Source organism: Bombina bombina, chromosome 6 (assembly GCF_027579735.1).
Source record: "Bombina bombina isolate aBomBom1 chromosome 6, aBomBom1.pri, whole genome shotgun sequence".
Lineage (NCBI taxonomy): Eukaryota > Metazoa > Chordata > Amphibia > Anura > Bombinatoridae > Bombina > Bombina bombina.
The window spans coordinates 763,499,877-763,516,716 of record NC_069504.1 but is presented as its reverse complement, the minus strand read 5'-3'; the positions used below and the strand labels follow the sequence as shown (position 1 = coordinate 763,516,716).

The window sequence follows — 16,840 nt, the reverse complement described above, 5'->3', positions numbered from 1 at the left end:
TTTGTTGAGAAACGCGTTGCTGTACGCTTGTTTTTATCTGTTTGTACTCAATAAATGTATCTTTGAGCACATCACACCTGCCTGTTTTCTATTACCATTGCCGCTGGAGGAATTTGGCTACGTTCCTGATCCCCTTTGGAGGTCCGCTGTGTCGAGTTCCCTTCGACTCTATTGGTTCCCCTGCTGGGTTTACTCTGACGCTGCTTGCTGAGTGACGTTTGCCTAGCGTACTGAGTTTACGCCTGTCTGACGGGCGACCTTTGGTTCCGTCCTGCCTGTCTGGGTACACGTTTGTACCGCCGCTCTTGTGAGTAACACTCTGTGTGGGGGGTTCGCCGCTTATGTGTGTCCCTTTGCTGTCTAAAACGATACTTGTCCCATGAGGCGCCTCTTCCATCTGTCATCCACAGGTTCCCGTTGTCCATTCATCATTCTTGAGAGAGCTGCCTGGATTGCCGTTTGCCGAATCCGCCATTAGCCATATGCTGTGATCATTTGCGCACTTCTATAGAGACTCTGTGTGCTTTCTCGGTTCTCTATAATCTAGCAAGTATTTGGGCCTAGGCCCACCGAAGTTTGCTGCATTTGATTTAGTTTATATTAGCAATTGCTGTTTTCAATGTATCACGACTTAATACCATTGCTTATTAGATATCTTTTTTAGGGTTTGTTGTCAAACCGATATATATATTTTTATATACTGTCTTGATTGTTGCTGTTTTAGTAATTACTACTCTTGTCCAATACGATCCACATAGTTTGATTGTTTAATCATTTAGTTATTTTTGTTCACACTGTTTTTCTATTCTAGACCGTATTATAGGGTCATATGCTGTCTTTAATTTTTTATTTTCGATAATTGTCACCTATTCTGTCATTCTTATTATCACGGTAGGAGTATTTTGATAGCAAGTTTGTATCTATCTTTACTTATCATCACTATCCGGAGGTACACTATTAGACTAGTGTATTAGTATAGGTTATATCTGAACAATATATTAATTGTCGCAATTTTTATTTTGTTGTTGACACACATTGTATAGCCAATTTTTATATCTTAAGCATTTTTTCTAGGCATCTAGGATTTGCTATAATCATAGTTTTCTAGTCTCCTTGACTCACATCATTGTTAGTTACATTATTGTTAGCACATATATCACTTATTCCCAGTTGTATTATTGCTAGCACATTTATCACCTTTTCATAATTTCAACACTGTCACATTACTACTCACAGTGAATATTACCATATTACACTGGTACATATTTGATTAAGACTATTTAGTCTCACAATCTAACACACAGGCCACTGTTAACCACGTGACCTGGTCATTTTGATTTGTATTTATTTAATTGGATCACAGGGCATAATGTTATCTGTGAGTGAGAGGAACAACAAGAGATTGTTGCTCGTGTCACACACAGAATCCACTGCTGGCACAGCTGCATCTGACAGTTCTGTTGAGAATCTGTCCATTCATGCACTTTTTGCGAGATTAGAAGATGCAATCAATGTCGAGTGCAGACACTGGTTGGATGCAGAAATGCTGCAGAAATATATTGACAAAGAACAAATACCTCGTGGACTTAGGATTTTCAAAAGTTGTTCATTCAAAGATGATCCCACTGTCAATTCCCAATGGGAGAAAGCATTAACTTTATGTTCCATCACACTTTTGAAAATCTTGATTGCCCACAGGAAAATTTTAGTTGAACAATCCTCTAAAGAAATAGATTCCATTCAAAAAAATTTAGAAAAATTTAAAACATCGCATCTTTATGATGAACTGAATACTATGGTTCTACAGAAAACAGATGCTTATCAAAAAGATCTGATGTTGGTTAAAAATCGTAAACTTATTAGGGATGAAGAGGATTATCAGAAAGGTCAGATACACACTTATCATAAGAATAAGAGAATTCACGAAACATCTAGCCCTGATCCTAAGAGCATTTCAGTTTCAGAAGTGAATGCCATCCCACAGGATAGGGTTATCCAGCAACCACCTTCAAGAGTACCACCTAATGGCCTTGAAAATGAGTGGACCACGGTATATTACCTGAAAAATAGAAAGAAACATAAGAATAAAAACAAATCGAATAATACCACTTGGACTAATCATCAGTCCAATAATAACACTAATGAACAGTGGACGAACGCCAACAGACGAAACCATTATTCTTATAATGGTAATAACCACTGGAATAAAGATAGAGATTATCCACCATATGGCCCAGGTCATAATGGCTATAGACATCAGGGTGAATTTAATAGAGGACATCAATCCAATTATAACAACCCTAATTATGGATATAGACCTGATTACAGAAACCCTAAAGAAAATAAGAATGTTAACTATGTACAGCATTCCAATGGGTATCATAACTCCAGAAATGATATAGTTATACCATCTCACCGTGCTGCAGGAAATTATCATCAGACCCAAGGTGATCCAGCTAACCAGCATATATCATTCAATTATGACCATGGACTTAAGAGAGATAATTCTCCTAGTGATCAGGGTCCCTCACATACTAGGAGGATTATGACAAGCAGCCATGAGATCACACCATCTAGAATGCCAAATAATGTCGGTGCAAATGCATATCCTAACCATATGTTTGCTCCCGATGCGACTTTAAGCCCACATTATCCAAACGATAGCCAAGCTATCATTTCTGATACTGATTCTTCTAATCATTTTTTAGGGACAGGTCACAGACAATCGTCATGGAAACAAAAGACGATTGCCAGTTACCTAGAGCCAGTGATCTCCCTTACTGCACCCCCGAAAGGGAAAAGACCTCACGGAAACGAGGGTGTAGAGGACGGAGCACAGCCCGCAAAAAGGCAAGATTACAGACCCTAAGTAAGGGGATCTTCAATCTATCGTCCCATGTCTTGTCAAATGACGAAATTCGGGTATTGGGTAAGGGTCTTTCTTTTAGTCCTACCAACAAGCACAATGTTTTTTCACTTTTTGTGGATTTGAACCGGTTCACCCAAAAACTGTCATTGCAAAAATATTTTGCTGAAAAGACACTCAAGAATAGTACACTGCTGCCTATTCTGACAGATTCAATGGGAGCTAGACTTAACCAAGAAATGGTTCCGGTTATTGAACCTGACACTTTTATTGACCAACTGTGTGAGGGGTATATACATACCAATTTCAAAAATAAATCGAACTTTGTGCCCCAATTAAAAAACAATGCCCATATCGAAATTTTCAGACAACTTGTTAGTGACGATTTTGATAAAATAACCAAAAAGATACATGGAAAAAATAATCTTTTTCCTAATGAGAAAAAAGCTTTGGAAAGTCTTAAAAACAACAAATCTATTGTCATTAGACAAGCCGATAAAGGCGGAGGGGTTGTGCTTCAAGACCTTGCCGACTATCTAATAGAGGCCCGCAAAATTTTATTTGATGTTAACTACTATACGAAATTGAACTCTGACCCCACTATGAGGTTTAAATCATCTCTTAAGGATATTGTTGATTCTGCCTTCAAAGAAGGTATACTCCATAAAAAAGAGAGGGATTTTTTGGTAACTGATGAGCCCAATCTGGCATTTTATTACCATTTGCCTAAGATACACAAAAACCCCTCATGCCCACCAGGTCGACCCATCATAGTGGGGATAGGCAGCTTAACTGACAACGTGTCATCATACGTTGATTATTTTCTACAGAAATATGTCCGGGGTCTTGAATCCTATATTCAAGACTCCACAGACCTCCTCAAGAAATTAGAGGGATTGAATATCACACCCGACCTGGTGTGGATCACCTGTGATGTTCAGGCTTTGTACTCGAATATTGTACACAATTTGGGTATGGAGGCAGTGTCTGAATTTTTGGACCAAGATTTTTATCTTTCTACTAACCAGAAAGAGTTCATTTTACAACTCATTTCTTTCATCCTGGAGCACAATTATTTTGTGTTCCAGGATGAATTTTTTCTTCAAACCAAAGGTACTGCCATGGGTACCAGGTTCGCCCCTAGTTACGCGAATTTGTTTATGGGTCATTTTGAAAAGCGTTATATATATGACTCACACTATGGGGCGAGCCTGGTATTCTATGGCAGATACATTGACGATCTGATATTTATATGGAGGGGCAATGAGGACTCAGCCACTTCTTTTGTGGATTATTTGAATTCAAACGATAGGGGTTTGACCTTCACGAGTTCAATTAATACTAAATCAATCGTTTACTTGGACCTGCACTTGAGCTTTAATGAAGGCAAGGTGACCAGTACAACCTATTTCAAGACGGTTGACTGTAATAGCTATCTGGATTTCAAAAGTTGTCATTTTCATGCCTGGAAACAGAACGTACCATATGGTCAGTTCAAACGTATTCGCCGCAATTGCAGCACGTTATCTGACTTTGATTCCCAAAGTCAGGTCTTGAGGGAACGTTTTCTGGAAAAGAACTATCCACTTAGTATCATAGACCAAGGTTACAGAAGGGCTAGATTAGATGATAGGAATGATTATTTTATCAATTCTAATAAACATTTGGGACAAGTAACTAATAACTATAATGAAAATCCCCTCTTTATCACGCAATTTAATTCTAATCATGTATTGATTAGAAAGGTGCTGGCCAAACATTGGGATATTCTAACTAAGGATCCCATTTTAGGTAAGTCGATAGGTACCAAACCAAAAGTGGTTTATAGGAGAGCTCCTACTTTAAAGACCCTGCTTGCTCCCAGCAAGATAGTTAAACATAAGAGACAACCAGCCCTCATAACACCGAAGTCTATTGCACCAAAGTTTGGTGCTTTCAGATGTAGAGCGAGTAGATGCAAGATGTGTCAGTCGATTGATACCAAACAAAAAACTTTTCGATCTACTATCACTAATAGATCTTATTCGATTATTGGACATATCTCTTGCGCTTCACCTTTTGTTGTATATCTACTCACCTGTTTGTGTGGCATCCAATATGTGGGCAGAACCTGTAGGCGGTTCAGCATAAGGTGGTCTGAACATAAACGTAATATGAGGAAGAATTATAAGTACCATAGTGTCTCTAGACATTGCAACATTATGCACAATGGTGATACTAATTGCTTCTCCGTGACCCCTTTAGAACATATACCTAAATCTTACATCTATAATAGGTACTTTAGATTAAGACAAAGAGAAACGTATTGGATCCACGTCTTGAAATGTATGCATCCTGATAGGTTAAATTTGTGTATTGACCTAGCAGCCTTCCACTAATTAGGGCCAAGCACTAGAGCTGTATCCAGTTATTTAATCCATACTTATTACTCTTTATTTTATATTTATATTTTTCTATTTCCATTTGAGCATATAGTATAGTCAATGATTAAGATTAATACTGTATAATTTATTTTTCTCTGGTGCTTATAGTCCTTATTAGTACAACTATCGGTAATTAGGGTCATCTGTCAGAGTTTTATTCAGTCACCCTACCCATATCCATACGAGTTCAATATCCACCAATTAGGGCCATCCGTTAGAGTTGTATCCAAATAGATCCATATATAGAACTTCGACATGGTATTTTATCGCTGGTCCTCTTAGTCTTATCCTTATATTATTCAAGGATCGCTCTTTCCCCCCCCCCCCCCCTCCCCCCCACCTTTTAACAAACACTTATCTTAATCTTTATTTTATTTATTGATTTATTTGATTTATTATTTATTATTTTTTTAAACATTACTCAGCCCCTTCTGCCAAACTGGACCATTATTTATTCATTTTTATCTTCTGGTCCAAATCTTTTAATGACACTGGGTTTTTACGATACATTAGTAGATTTTATTAAACTACGATCTTAATTTGTGAGCGTTTTAATTTTTTAATTCTTCATATGTTGCATATTGTTACAATAATATTTATTACATGTATGATCTGAATGTGTATATTCACTGTAAGGACAGACCAATTACAATCATATAATTCAGAATGTATGAAATATTTGTGTATGTTATTTGTTGTTGGTAGTTCATCCTTAGCTCCGGCCCCTGGGACACCTCCTACTTGATTCACATTCTATCATCAGTCATGTCCACCTGGAGGTGTGTCAGTAGCAAGAGCTCTGTGATTGACACAGGTGTGTTATAAATAGAGCAGGTATTTTCATGTATTAGTATCAGCCTGATGAAACGACTATTTGTTGAGAAACGCGTTGCTGTACGCTTGTTTTTATCTGTTTGTACTCAATAAATGTATCTTTGAGCACATCACACCTGCCTGTTTTCTATTACCATTGCCGCTGGAGGAATTTGGCTACGTTCCTGATCCCCTTTGGAGGTCCGCTGTGTCGAGTTCCCTTCGACTCTATTGGTTCCCCTGCTGGGTTTACTCTGACGCTGCTTGCTGAGTGACGTTTGCCTAGCGTACTGAGTTTACGCCTGTCTGACGGGCGACCTTTGGTTCCGTCCTGCCTGTCTGGGTACACGTTTGTACCGCCGCTCTTGTGAGTAACACTCTGTGTGGGGGGTTCGCCGCTTATGTGTGTCCCTTTGCTGTCTAAAACGATACTTGTCCCATGAGGCGCCTCTTCCATCTGTCATCCACAGGTTCCCGTTAGAAACTCTTCTGGCAGAAGAGATGGCCAAAAGGAACAAAACTTTCCAAGAAAGCAATTTAATGTCCAATGAATGCATAGGTTCAAACGGAGGAGCTTGAAGAGCTCCCAGAACCAAATTCAAACTCCATGGAGGAGAAATTGACTTAATGACAGGTTTTATACGAACCAAAGCTTGTACAAAACAATGAATATCAGGAAGAATAGCAATCTTTCTGTGAAAAAGAACAGAAAGAGCAGAGATTTGTCCTTTCAAGGAACTTGCGGACAAACCCTTATCTAAACCATCCTGAAGAAATTGTAATATTCTCGGAATTCTAAAAGAATACCAAGAAAAATGATGAGTAAGACACCAAGAAATATAAGTCTTCCAGACTCTATAATATATCTCTCTAGATACAGATTTACGAGCCTGTAACATAGTATCAATCACAGAGTCAGAGAAACCTCTTTGACTAAGAATCAAGCGTTCAATCTCCATACCTTTAAATTTAAGGATTTCAGATCCGGATGGAAAAAAGGACCTTGCGACAGAAGGTCTGGTCTTAACGGAAGAGTCCATGGTTGGCAAGATGCCATCCGGACAAGATCCGCATACCAAAACCTGTGAGGCCATGCCGGAGCTATTAGCAGAACAAACGAGCATTCCCTCAGAATCTTGGAGATTACTCTTGGAAGAAGAACTAGAGGCGGAAAGATATAGGCAGGATGATACTTCCAAGGAAGTGATAATGCATCCACTGCCTCCGCCTGAGGATCCCGGGATCTGGACAGATACCTGGGAAGTTTCTTGTTTAGATGAGAGGCCATCAGATCTATCTCTGGAAGCCCCCACATTTGAACAATCTGAAGAAATACCTCTGGGTGAAGAGACCATTCGCCCGGATGCAACGTTTGGCGACTGAGATAATCCGCTTCCCAATTGTCTACACCTGGGATATGAACCGCAGAGATTAGACAGGAGCTGGATTCCGCCCAAACCAAAATTCGAGATACTTCTTTCATAGCCAGAGGACTGTGAGTCCCTCCTTGATGATTGATGTATGCCACAGTTGTGACATTGTCTGTCTGAAAACAAATGAACGATTCTCTCTTCAGAAGAGGCCAAAACTGAAGAGCTCTGAAAATTGCACGGAGTTCCAAAATATTGATCGGTAATCTCACCTCCTGAGATTCCCAAACTCCCTGTGCCGTCAGAGATCCCCACACAGCTCCCCAACCTGTGAGACTTGCATCTGTTGAAATTACAGTCCAGGTCGGAAGAACAAAAGAAGCCCCCTGAATTAAACGATGGTGATCTGTCCACCACGTTAGAGAGTGTCGAACAATCGGTTTTAAAGATATTAATTGAGATATCTTCGTGTAATCCCTGCACCATTGGTTCAGCATACAGAGCTGAAGAGGTCGCATGTGAAAACGAGCAAAGGGGATCGCGTCCGATGCAGCAGTCATAAGACCTAGAATTTCCATGCATAAGGCTACCGAAGGGAATGATTGTGACTGAAGGTTTCGACAAGCTGTAATCAATTTTAGACGTCTCTTGTCTGTTAAAGACAGAGTCATGGACACTGAATCTATCTGGAAACCCAGAAAGGTTACCCTTGTTTGAGGAATCAAAGAACTTTTTGGTAAATTGATCCTCCAACCATGATCTTGAAGAAACAACACAAGTCGATTCGTATGAGACTCTGCTAAATGTAAAGACTGAGCAAGTACCAAGATATCGTCCAAATAAGGAAATACCACAATACCCTGTTCTCTGATTACAGACAGAAGGGCACCGAGAATCTTTGTGAAAATTCTTGGAGCTGTAGCAAGGCCAAACGGTAGAGCCACAAATTGGTAATGCTTGTCTAGAAAAGAGAATCTCAGGAACTGAAAATGATCTGGATGAATCGGAATATGCAGATATGCATCCTGTAAATCTATTGTGGACATATAATTCCCTTGCTGAACAAAAGGCAATATAGTCCTTACAGTTACCATCTTGAACGTTGGTATCCTTACATAACGATTCAATAATTTTAGATCCAGAACTGGTCTGAAGGAATTCTCCTTCTTTGGTACAATGAAGAGATTTGAATAAAACCCCATCCCCTGTTCCGGAACTGGAACTGGCATAATTACTCCAGCCAACTCTAGATCTGAAACACAATTCAGAAATGCTTGAGCTTTCACTGGATTTACTGGGACACGGGAAAGAAAAAATCTCTTTGCAGGAGGTCTCATCTTGAAACCAATTCTGTACCCTTCTGAAACAATGCTCTGAATCCAAAGATTGTGAACAGAATTGATCCAAATTTCTTTGAAAAAACGTAACCTGCCCCCTACCAGCTGAACTGGAATGAGGGCCGTACCTTCATGTGAACTTAGAAGCAGGCTTTGCCTTTCTAGCAGGCTTGGATTTATTCCAGACTGGAGATGGTTTCCAAACTGAAACTGCTCCTGAGGATCAGGCTTTTGTTCTTTGTTGAAACGAAAGGAACGAAAACGATTGTTAGCCCTGTTTTTACCTTTAGATTTTTTATCCTGTGGTAAAAAAGTTCCTTTCCCACCAGTAACAGTTGAAATAATAGAATCCAACTGAGAACCAAATAATTTGTTTCCCTGGAAAGAAATGGAAAGTAGAGTTGATTTAGAAGCCATATCAGCATTCCAAGTCTTAAGCCATAAAGCTCTTCTGGCTAAGATAGCTAGAGACATAAACCTAACATCAACTCTAATAATATCAAAAATGGCATCACAGATAAAATTATTAGCATGCTGAAGAAGAATAATAATATCATGAGAATCACGATTTGCTACTTGTTGCGCTAGGGTTTCCAACCAAAAAGTTGAAGCTGCAGCAACATCAGCCAATGATATAGCAGGTCTAAGAAGATTACCTGAACACAGATAAGCTTTTCTTAGAAAGGATTCAATTTTTCTATCTAAAGGATCCTTAAACGAGGTACCATCTGACGTAGGAATGGTAGTACGTTTAGCAAGGGTAGAAATAGCCCCATCAACTTTAGGGATTTTGTCCCAAAATTCTAACCTGTCAGGCGGAACAGGATATAATTGCTTAAAACGTTTAGAAGGAGTAAATGAATTACCCAATTTATCCCATTCTTTGGAAATCACTGCAGAAATAGCATTAGGAACAGGAAAAACTTCTGGAATAACCGCAGGAGCTTTAAAAACCTTATCCAAACGTATAGAATTAGTATCAAGAGGACTAGAATCCTCTATTTCTAAAGCAATTAGTACTTCTTTAAGTAAAGAGCGAATAAATTCCATCTTAAATAAATATGAAGATTTATCAGCATCAATCTCTGAGATAGAATCCTCTGAACCAGAAGAGTCCAAAGAATCAGAATGATGGTGTTCATTTAAAAATTCATCTGTAGAGAGAGAAGATTTAAAAGACTTTTTACGTTTACTAGAAGGAGAAATAACAGACAAAGCCTTCTTTATGGATTCAGAAACAAAATCTCTTATGTTATCAGGAACATTCTGCACCTTAGATGTTGAGGGAACTGCAACAGGCAATGGTACATTACTAAAGGAAATATTATCTGCTTTAACAAGTTTGTCATGACAATTATTACAAACAACAGCTGGAGGAATAGCTACCAAAAATTTACAGCAGATACACTTAGCTTTGGTAGATCCAGCAGGCAGTGATTTTCCTGTAGTATCTTCTGGCTCAGATGCAACGTGAGACATCTTGCAATATGTAAGAGAAAAAACAACATATAAAGCAAAATAGATCAAATTCCTTATAAGACAGTTTCAGGAATGGGAAAGAATGCCAAATATCAAGCTTCTAGCAACCAGAAGCAAATGAAAAATGAGACTGAAATAATGTGGAGACAAAAGCGACGCCCATATTTTTTTAGCGCCAAATAAGACGCCCACATTATTTGGCGCCTAAATGCTTTTGGCGCCAAAAATGACGCCACATCCGGAACGCCGACATCTTTGGCGCAAAATAACGTCAAAAAATGACGTAACTTCCGGCGACACGTATGACGCCGGAAACGGAAAAGAATTTTTGCGCCAAAAAAGTCCGCGCCAAGAATGACGCAATAAAATGAAGCATTTTCAGCCCCCGCGAGCCTAACAGCCCACAGGGAAAAAAGTCAAATTTTTGAGGTAAGAAAAATATGATAATTCAATGCATAATCCCAAATATGAAACTGACTGTCTGAAAATAAGGAAAGTTGAACATTCTGAGTCAAGGCAAATAAATGTTTGAATACATATATTTAGAACTTTATAAATAAAGTGCCCAACCATAGCTTAGAGTGTCACAGAAAATAAGACTTACTTACCCCAGGACACTCATCTACATGTTTGTAGAAAGCCAAACCAGTACTGAAACGAGAATCAGTAGAGGTAATGGTAAATATAAGAGTATATCGTCGATCTGAAAAGGGAGGTAAGAGATGAATCTCTACGACCGATAACAGAGAACCTTATGAAATAGACCCCGTAGAAGGAGATCACTGCATTCAATAGGCAATACTCTCTTCACATCCCTCTGACATTCACTGCACGCTGAGAGGAAAACCGGGCTCCAACTTGCTGCGGAGCGCATATCAACGTAGAATCTAGCACAAACTTACTTCACCACCTCCCTTGGAGGCAAAGTTTGTAAAACTGATTTGTGGGTGTGGTGAGGGGTGTATTTATAGGCATTTTAAGGTTTGGGAAACTTTGCCCCTCCTGGTAGGAATGTATATCCCATACGTCACTAGCTCATGGACTCTTGTTAATTACATGAAAGAAATTTATATTTGTGTTTATGTGGAATTTGTAGTGTTCAATATTCTTGTATATCTGTGTGTGTGTGCATTCTCATTGTAAACCAATCTAAGCTGCCTGTCTCTATCCAAAATCTTACTCATTAAATGGTCATTTATAAGGTGCAAAAATTGATCACTTTCAAATTATAGACTGTTCTTTTATTGGCTGATTATTATGTCCGTCCATGAAGGTCTTTGAAAAACCTGCAAAAACTCCATAAAGGTCATCCCATAGAAAATAATATCGTCCTTTGGATAGGTGTTTTTGTATGTTTAATAAGTGTCAATCAGTTTGGAAACGTTGTGCACTTAACTCTGTTGTTTTTTCAAATTGAATTGATCACTGGATTGGAATTAGTTTCAAAATTATGTAAAAAAACAACCTGAGCTGTGAAACATTTTTCCACAGCAATAAAAAAAAATGGGGCCATTGTAATAGTAAATGTTAAATTCACAAAAAGAATAAGTAGTAACACATATTAGCTTAATTACTGTGTACCTATGTCTCTACAGCTGGAGCTCCCTTTGGATCTATCATGTACGAGTTTGTTGGAAAAGCCTCCCCATTTTTGGTCTTGGCAGTCCTAGCATTACTGGATGGAGGTATGGACTTCTTCATTTAGTAAGAACAGGTTTGAAATTTGTATTCAACATGTCAATACTTAGTACATTGCAATTGCAATCAAGAAATTGCTCTTTTAATGGATCCTACATCCGAATTTGGCTTCAGTAACATAAATATATATATATATATATAAAGCATCATTGAATACAGTAGAACAGCATAATTAACAAATGCATAATACAAAGACAATGCAGACACACACACCTAGATTACGAGTTTTGCGTTAGAGGCTATGTGGTGCTAGCGAGCAGTTTATGCTCACCGCTCACTTACAGACAGCGCTGGTATTACGGGTTTTTACAAACCCGGCATTAACAGACAAAAAGTGAGAGTTGAGCAAAATTTTGCTCATTACCGCACTCCAATACCAGCGCTGCTTACGTTGGTGAGTGGTGAGATGGTGTAACGTGCTCGTGCATGATTTCCCCATAGGAATCAACGGGAAAGCCAGCTGAAAAAAAGTCTAACACCTGCAAAAAAGCAGCATAAAACTCCTTAACGCAGCCCCATTGTTTCCTATGGGGAAATAAAATTTATGTCTACACCTAACACCCTAACATGAACCCCGAGTCTAAACACCCCTAATCTTACACTTATTAACCCCTAATCTGCTGTCCCCAACATCGCAGACACCTACATTATAACTATTAATCCCTAGGGGGGTAGTTATCAAGCCATCAACCTCAAATACGCTGGAATTCCGCAGCGTATTTGTGGCGAGGCTGATTCGCCTTAGTTATCAAAGGCTAGAGACGGGCAAAAGTAGAATTTTGTGACATAAGCTTCGATCCGCCGGACTCAGTCCGACACAGATCGATTCTTACGTCACTCCAGATGTTCCGCACACAAGTGCGGCACTATCTGACTACTTTTGCTAGTTATCAAAAAACTAGCAGGTACGCTCGGCACTTTTCCGGCCCAGCGTACCTGGTTTTCAATCCGCTGCCCTGGAGGCGGCGGATCCCATAGGAATCAATGGGAGTCTGACCATAGCGAAAGTACAAGTTTGCTGCTGCCAGACATCCCATTGATTCCTATGGGAGCTGTCTACACCTAACACCCTAACCTGTACCCCGAGTCTAAACACCCCTAATCTGCCCCCCCCTACACCGCCACAACGAAATAAATGTATTACTCCCTAAACCGCCACTCCCGGAGCCCACTGCAAGCTACTCTATACATATTAACCCCTAAACCGCCGCTCCCTGACCCCGCCGCAACTATAATAAATGTATTAACCCCTAAACCGCCGATCCCGGACACCGCCGCAACCTACATTATACCTAGTAACCCCTATCCTGCCCCCCCTATACCGCCGCCCTCTATAATAAAGTTATTAACCCCTATCCTGCTGATCCCGGACCCCGCCGCAACTAAATAAATACTTTAACCCCTAAACCGCCGCTCCTGGACCCTGCCGCAACCTATATTAAATTTATTAACCCCTAATCTGTCCCCCCTACACCGTCGCCACCTATAATAAATTTATTAACCCCTAATCTGCCCCCCCTACACCATCGCCACCTATAATAAATTTATTAACCCCTATCCTGCCCCCCACTACACCGCCGCCACTGTAATAAATGTATTAACCCCTAAACCTAAGTCTAACACTAACCCTAACACCCCCCTAACTTAAATATTAATTAAATACATCTAAATAATATTTCTATTATTAACTAAATTAATCCTATTTAAAACTAAATACTTACCTGTAAAATAAACCCTAAGATAGCTACAATGTAATTAATAGTTCCATTGTAGCTATTTTAGGATTTATATTTATTTTACAGGTAACTTTGTATTTATTTTAGCTAGTTAGAATAGTTATTAAATAGTTATTAACTATTTAATAACTACCTAGCTAAAAGAAATACAAAATTACCTGTAAAATAAATCCTAACCTAAGTTACAATTAAACCTGACACTACACTATCATTAAATAAATTATATAAATTAAATACAAATAACTACAATTAAATACAATTACATAAACTAACTAAAGTACAAAAAATAAAAAAAGCTAAGTTACAAACATTTAAAAAATATTACAACAATTTTAAGCTAATTACACCTAATCTAAGCCCCCTAATAAAATAACAAAGCCCCCCAAAATAAAAAATTCCCTACCCTATTCTACATTAAAAAAGTTCAAAGCTCATTTACCTTACCAGCCCTTAAAAGGGCCTTTTGTGGGGCATGCCCCAAAGAAAACTGCTCTTTTGCCTGTAAAAGAAAAATACAACCCCCCAACATTAAAACCCACCACCCACATACCCCTAATCTAACCCAAACCCCCTTAAAATAACCTAACACTAATCCCCTGAAGATCATCCTACCTTGAGTCGTCTTCACTCAGCCGAGCCACCGATGGAACTGAAGAGGAGATCCGGAGTGGCAGAAGTGATCCTCCAAGGGGCGCTGAAGAAGTCTTCCATCCGATGAAGTGATCCTCCAGGCGGCGCTGAAGAAGTCTTCCATCCGGGCGATGTCATCTTCCAAGCGGCGCTGAAGAAGTCTTCTATCCGGGCGATGTCATCTTCCAAGCGGGGTCTTCAATCTTCTTTCTTCAGGATCCATCTTCATCCCGCCGACGCGGAACATCCTTCTTTCCCGACGGACTACCGACGAATGAAGGCTCCTTTAAGGGACGTCATCCAAGATGGTGTCCCTTCAATTCCGATTGGCTGATAGGATTCTATCAGCCAATCGGAATTAAGGTAGGAAAAATCTGATTGGCTGATTGAATCAGCCAATCAGATTGAAGTTCAATCCGATTGGCTGATTGAATCAGCCAATCAGATTTTTCCTACCTTAATTCTGATTGGCTGATAGAATCCTATCAGCCAATCGGAATTGAAGGGACGCCATCTTGGATGACGTCCCTTAAAGAAGCCTTCATTCGTCGGTAGTCCGTCGGGAAAGAAGGATGTTCCGCGTCGGCGGGATGAAGATGGATCCTGAAGAAAGAAGATTGAAGACCCCGCTTGGAAGATGACATCGCCCGGATAGAAGACTTCTTCAGCGCCGCTTGGAAGATGACATCGCCCCGATGGAAGACTTCTTCAGCGCCGCCTGGAGGATCACTTCATCGGATGGAAGACTTCTTCAGCGCCCCTTGGAGGATCACTTCTGCCGCTCCGGATCTCCTCTTCAGTTCCATCGGTGGCTCGGCTGAGTGAAGACGACTCAAGGTAGGATGATCTTCAGGGGATTAGTGTTAGGTTATTTTAAGGGGGGTTTGGGTTAGATTAGGGGTATGTGGGTGGTGGGTTTTAATGTTGGGGGGGGTTGTATTTTTCTTTTACAGGCAAAAGAGCAGTTTTCTTTGGGGCATGCCCCACAAAAGGCCCTTTTAAGGGCTGGTAAGGTAAAAGAGCTTTGAACTTTTTTAATGTAGAATAGGGTAGGGAATTTTTTTATTTTGGGGGGCTTTGTTATTTTATTAGGGGGCTTAGATTAGGTGTAATTAGCTTAAAATTGTTGTAATATTTTTTAAATGTTTGTAACTTATTTTTTTTATTTTTTGTAACTTAGCTTTTTTTATTTTTTGTACTTTAGTTAGTTTATGTAATTGTATTTAATTGTAGTTATTTGTAACTAATTAATTTAATTAATTTAATGATAGTGTAGTGTTAGGTTTAATTGTAACTTAGGTTAGGATTTATTTTACAGGTGATTTTGTATTTCTTTTAGCTAGGTAGTTATTAAATAGTTAATAACTATTTAATAACTATTCTAACTAGCTAAAATAAATACAAAGTTACCTGTAAAATAAATATAAATCCTAAAATAGCTACAATGTAATTATTAATTACATTGTAGCTATCTTAGGGTTTATTTTACAGGTAAGTATTTAGTTTTAAATAGAAATAATTTATTTAAGTATAGTGTAGTGTTAGGTGTAATTGTAACTTAGTTTAGTTTTTATTTTACAGGTAAATTTCTCTTTATTTTAGCTAGGTAGCTATCAAATAGTTAATAACTATTTAATAGCTATTGTACCTAGTTAAAATAAATTGAAAGTTACCTGTAAAATAAAAATAAATCCTAAGATAGCTATAATATAATTATTATTTATATTGTAGCTATATTAGGGTTTATTTTAAAGGTAAGTATTTAGTTTTAAATAGGTTTAATTTAGTTAATAATAGAAATATTATTTAGATTTATTTAATTAATATTTAAGTTAGGGGGGTGTTAGGGTTAGTGTTAGACTTAGGTTTAGGGGTTAATAAATTTATTATAGGTGGCGACGGTGTAGGGGGGGCAGATTAGGGGTTAATAAATTTATTATAGGTGGCGACGGTGTAGGGGGGCAGATTAGGGGTTAATAAGTTTAATATAGGTTGCGGCAGGGTCCGGGAGCGGCGGTTTAGGGGTTAAACTATTTATTTTGTTGCGGCGGGGTCTGGGATCAGCAGGATAGGGGTTAATAACTTTATTATAGAGGGCGGCGGTATAGGGGGGGCAGGATAGGGGTTACTAGGTATAATGTAGGTTGCGGCGGTGTCCGGGAGCGGCGGTTTAGGGGTTAATACATTTATAAGAGTTGCAGCGGGGTCTAGGAGCGGCGGTTTAGGGGTTAGTAACTTTATTGAGTTGCGGGGGGCTCCGGGGGCGCCGGTATAGGGGGTAGAACAGTGTAGTTTAGTGTGGGTGCTTAGTGACAGGCTAGCAATAAAGCTGTAAAAAAGCCGAAGAGCAGCGAGATCGGATGAGTGATAACTCTCACAGTCCGCTGCTCATCGCCCCGTACTTGGTGCGCGGCTTTTTGACAGATTTATTGATAATTTAGGCAAATTTTTTCAGGTTCGCGGCGGCGATGGTAGGCGAGCTTAGGCG

At 39.2% G+C, this 16,840-nt stretch overlaps 1 protein-coding gene across 1 annotated transcript in view; it reads left to right on the top strand.

Annotated features, from left to right (window-relative positions):
* Positions 1 to 16,840, top strand: part of LOC128663627 (chromaffin granule amine transporter-like) — a 265,531-nt gene that overhangs the window by 158,675 nt on the left and 90,016 nt on the right. The window contains exon 7 of the mRNA XM_053718044.1: positions 11,884 to 11,973. Within this exon, the coding sequence (XP_053574019.1) occupies positions 11,884 to 11,973 (90 nt within the window). The remainder of the gene's footprint in view (positions 1 to 11,883; positions 11,974 to 16,840) is intronic.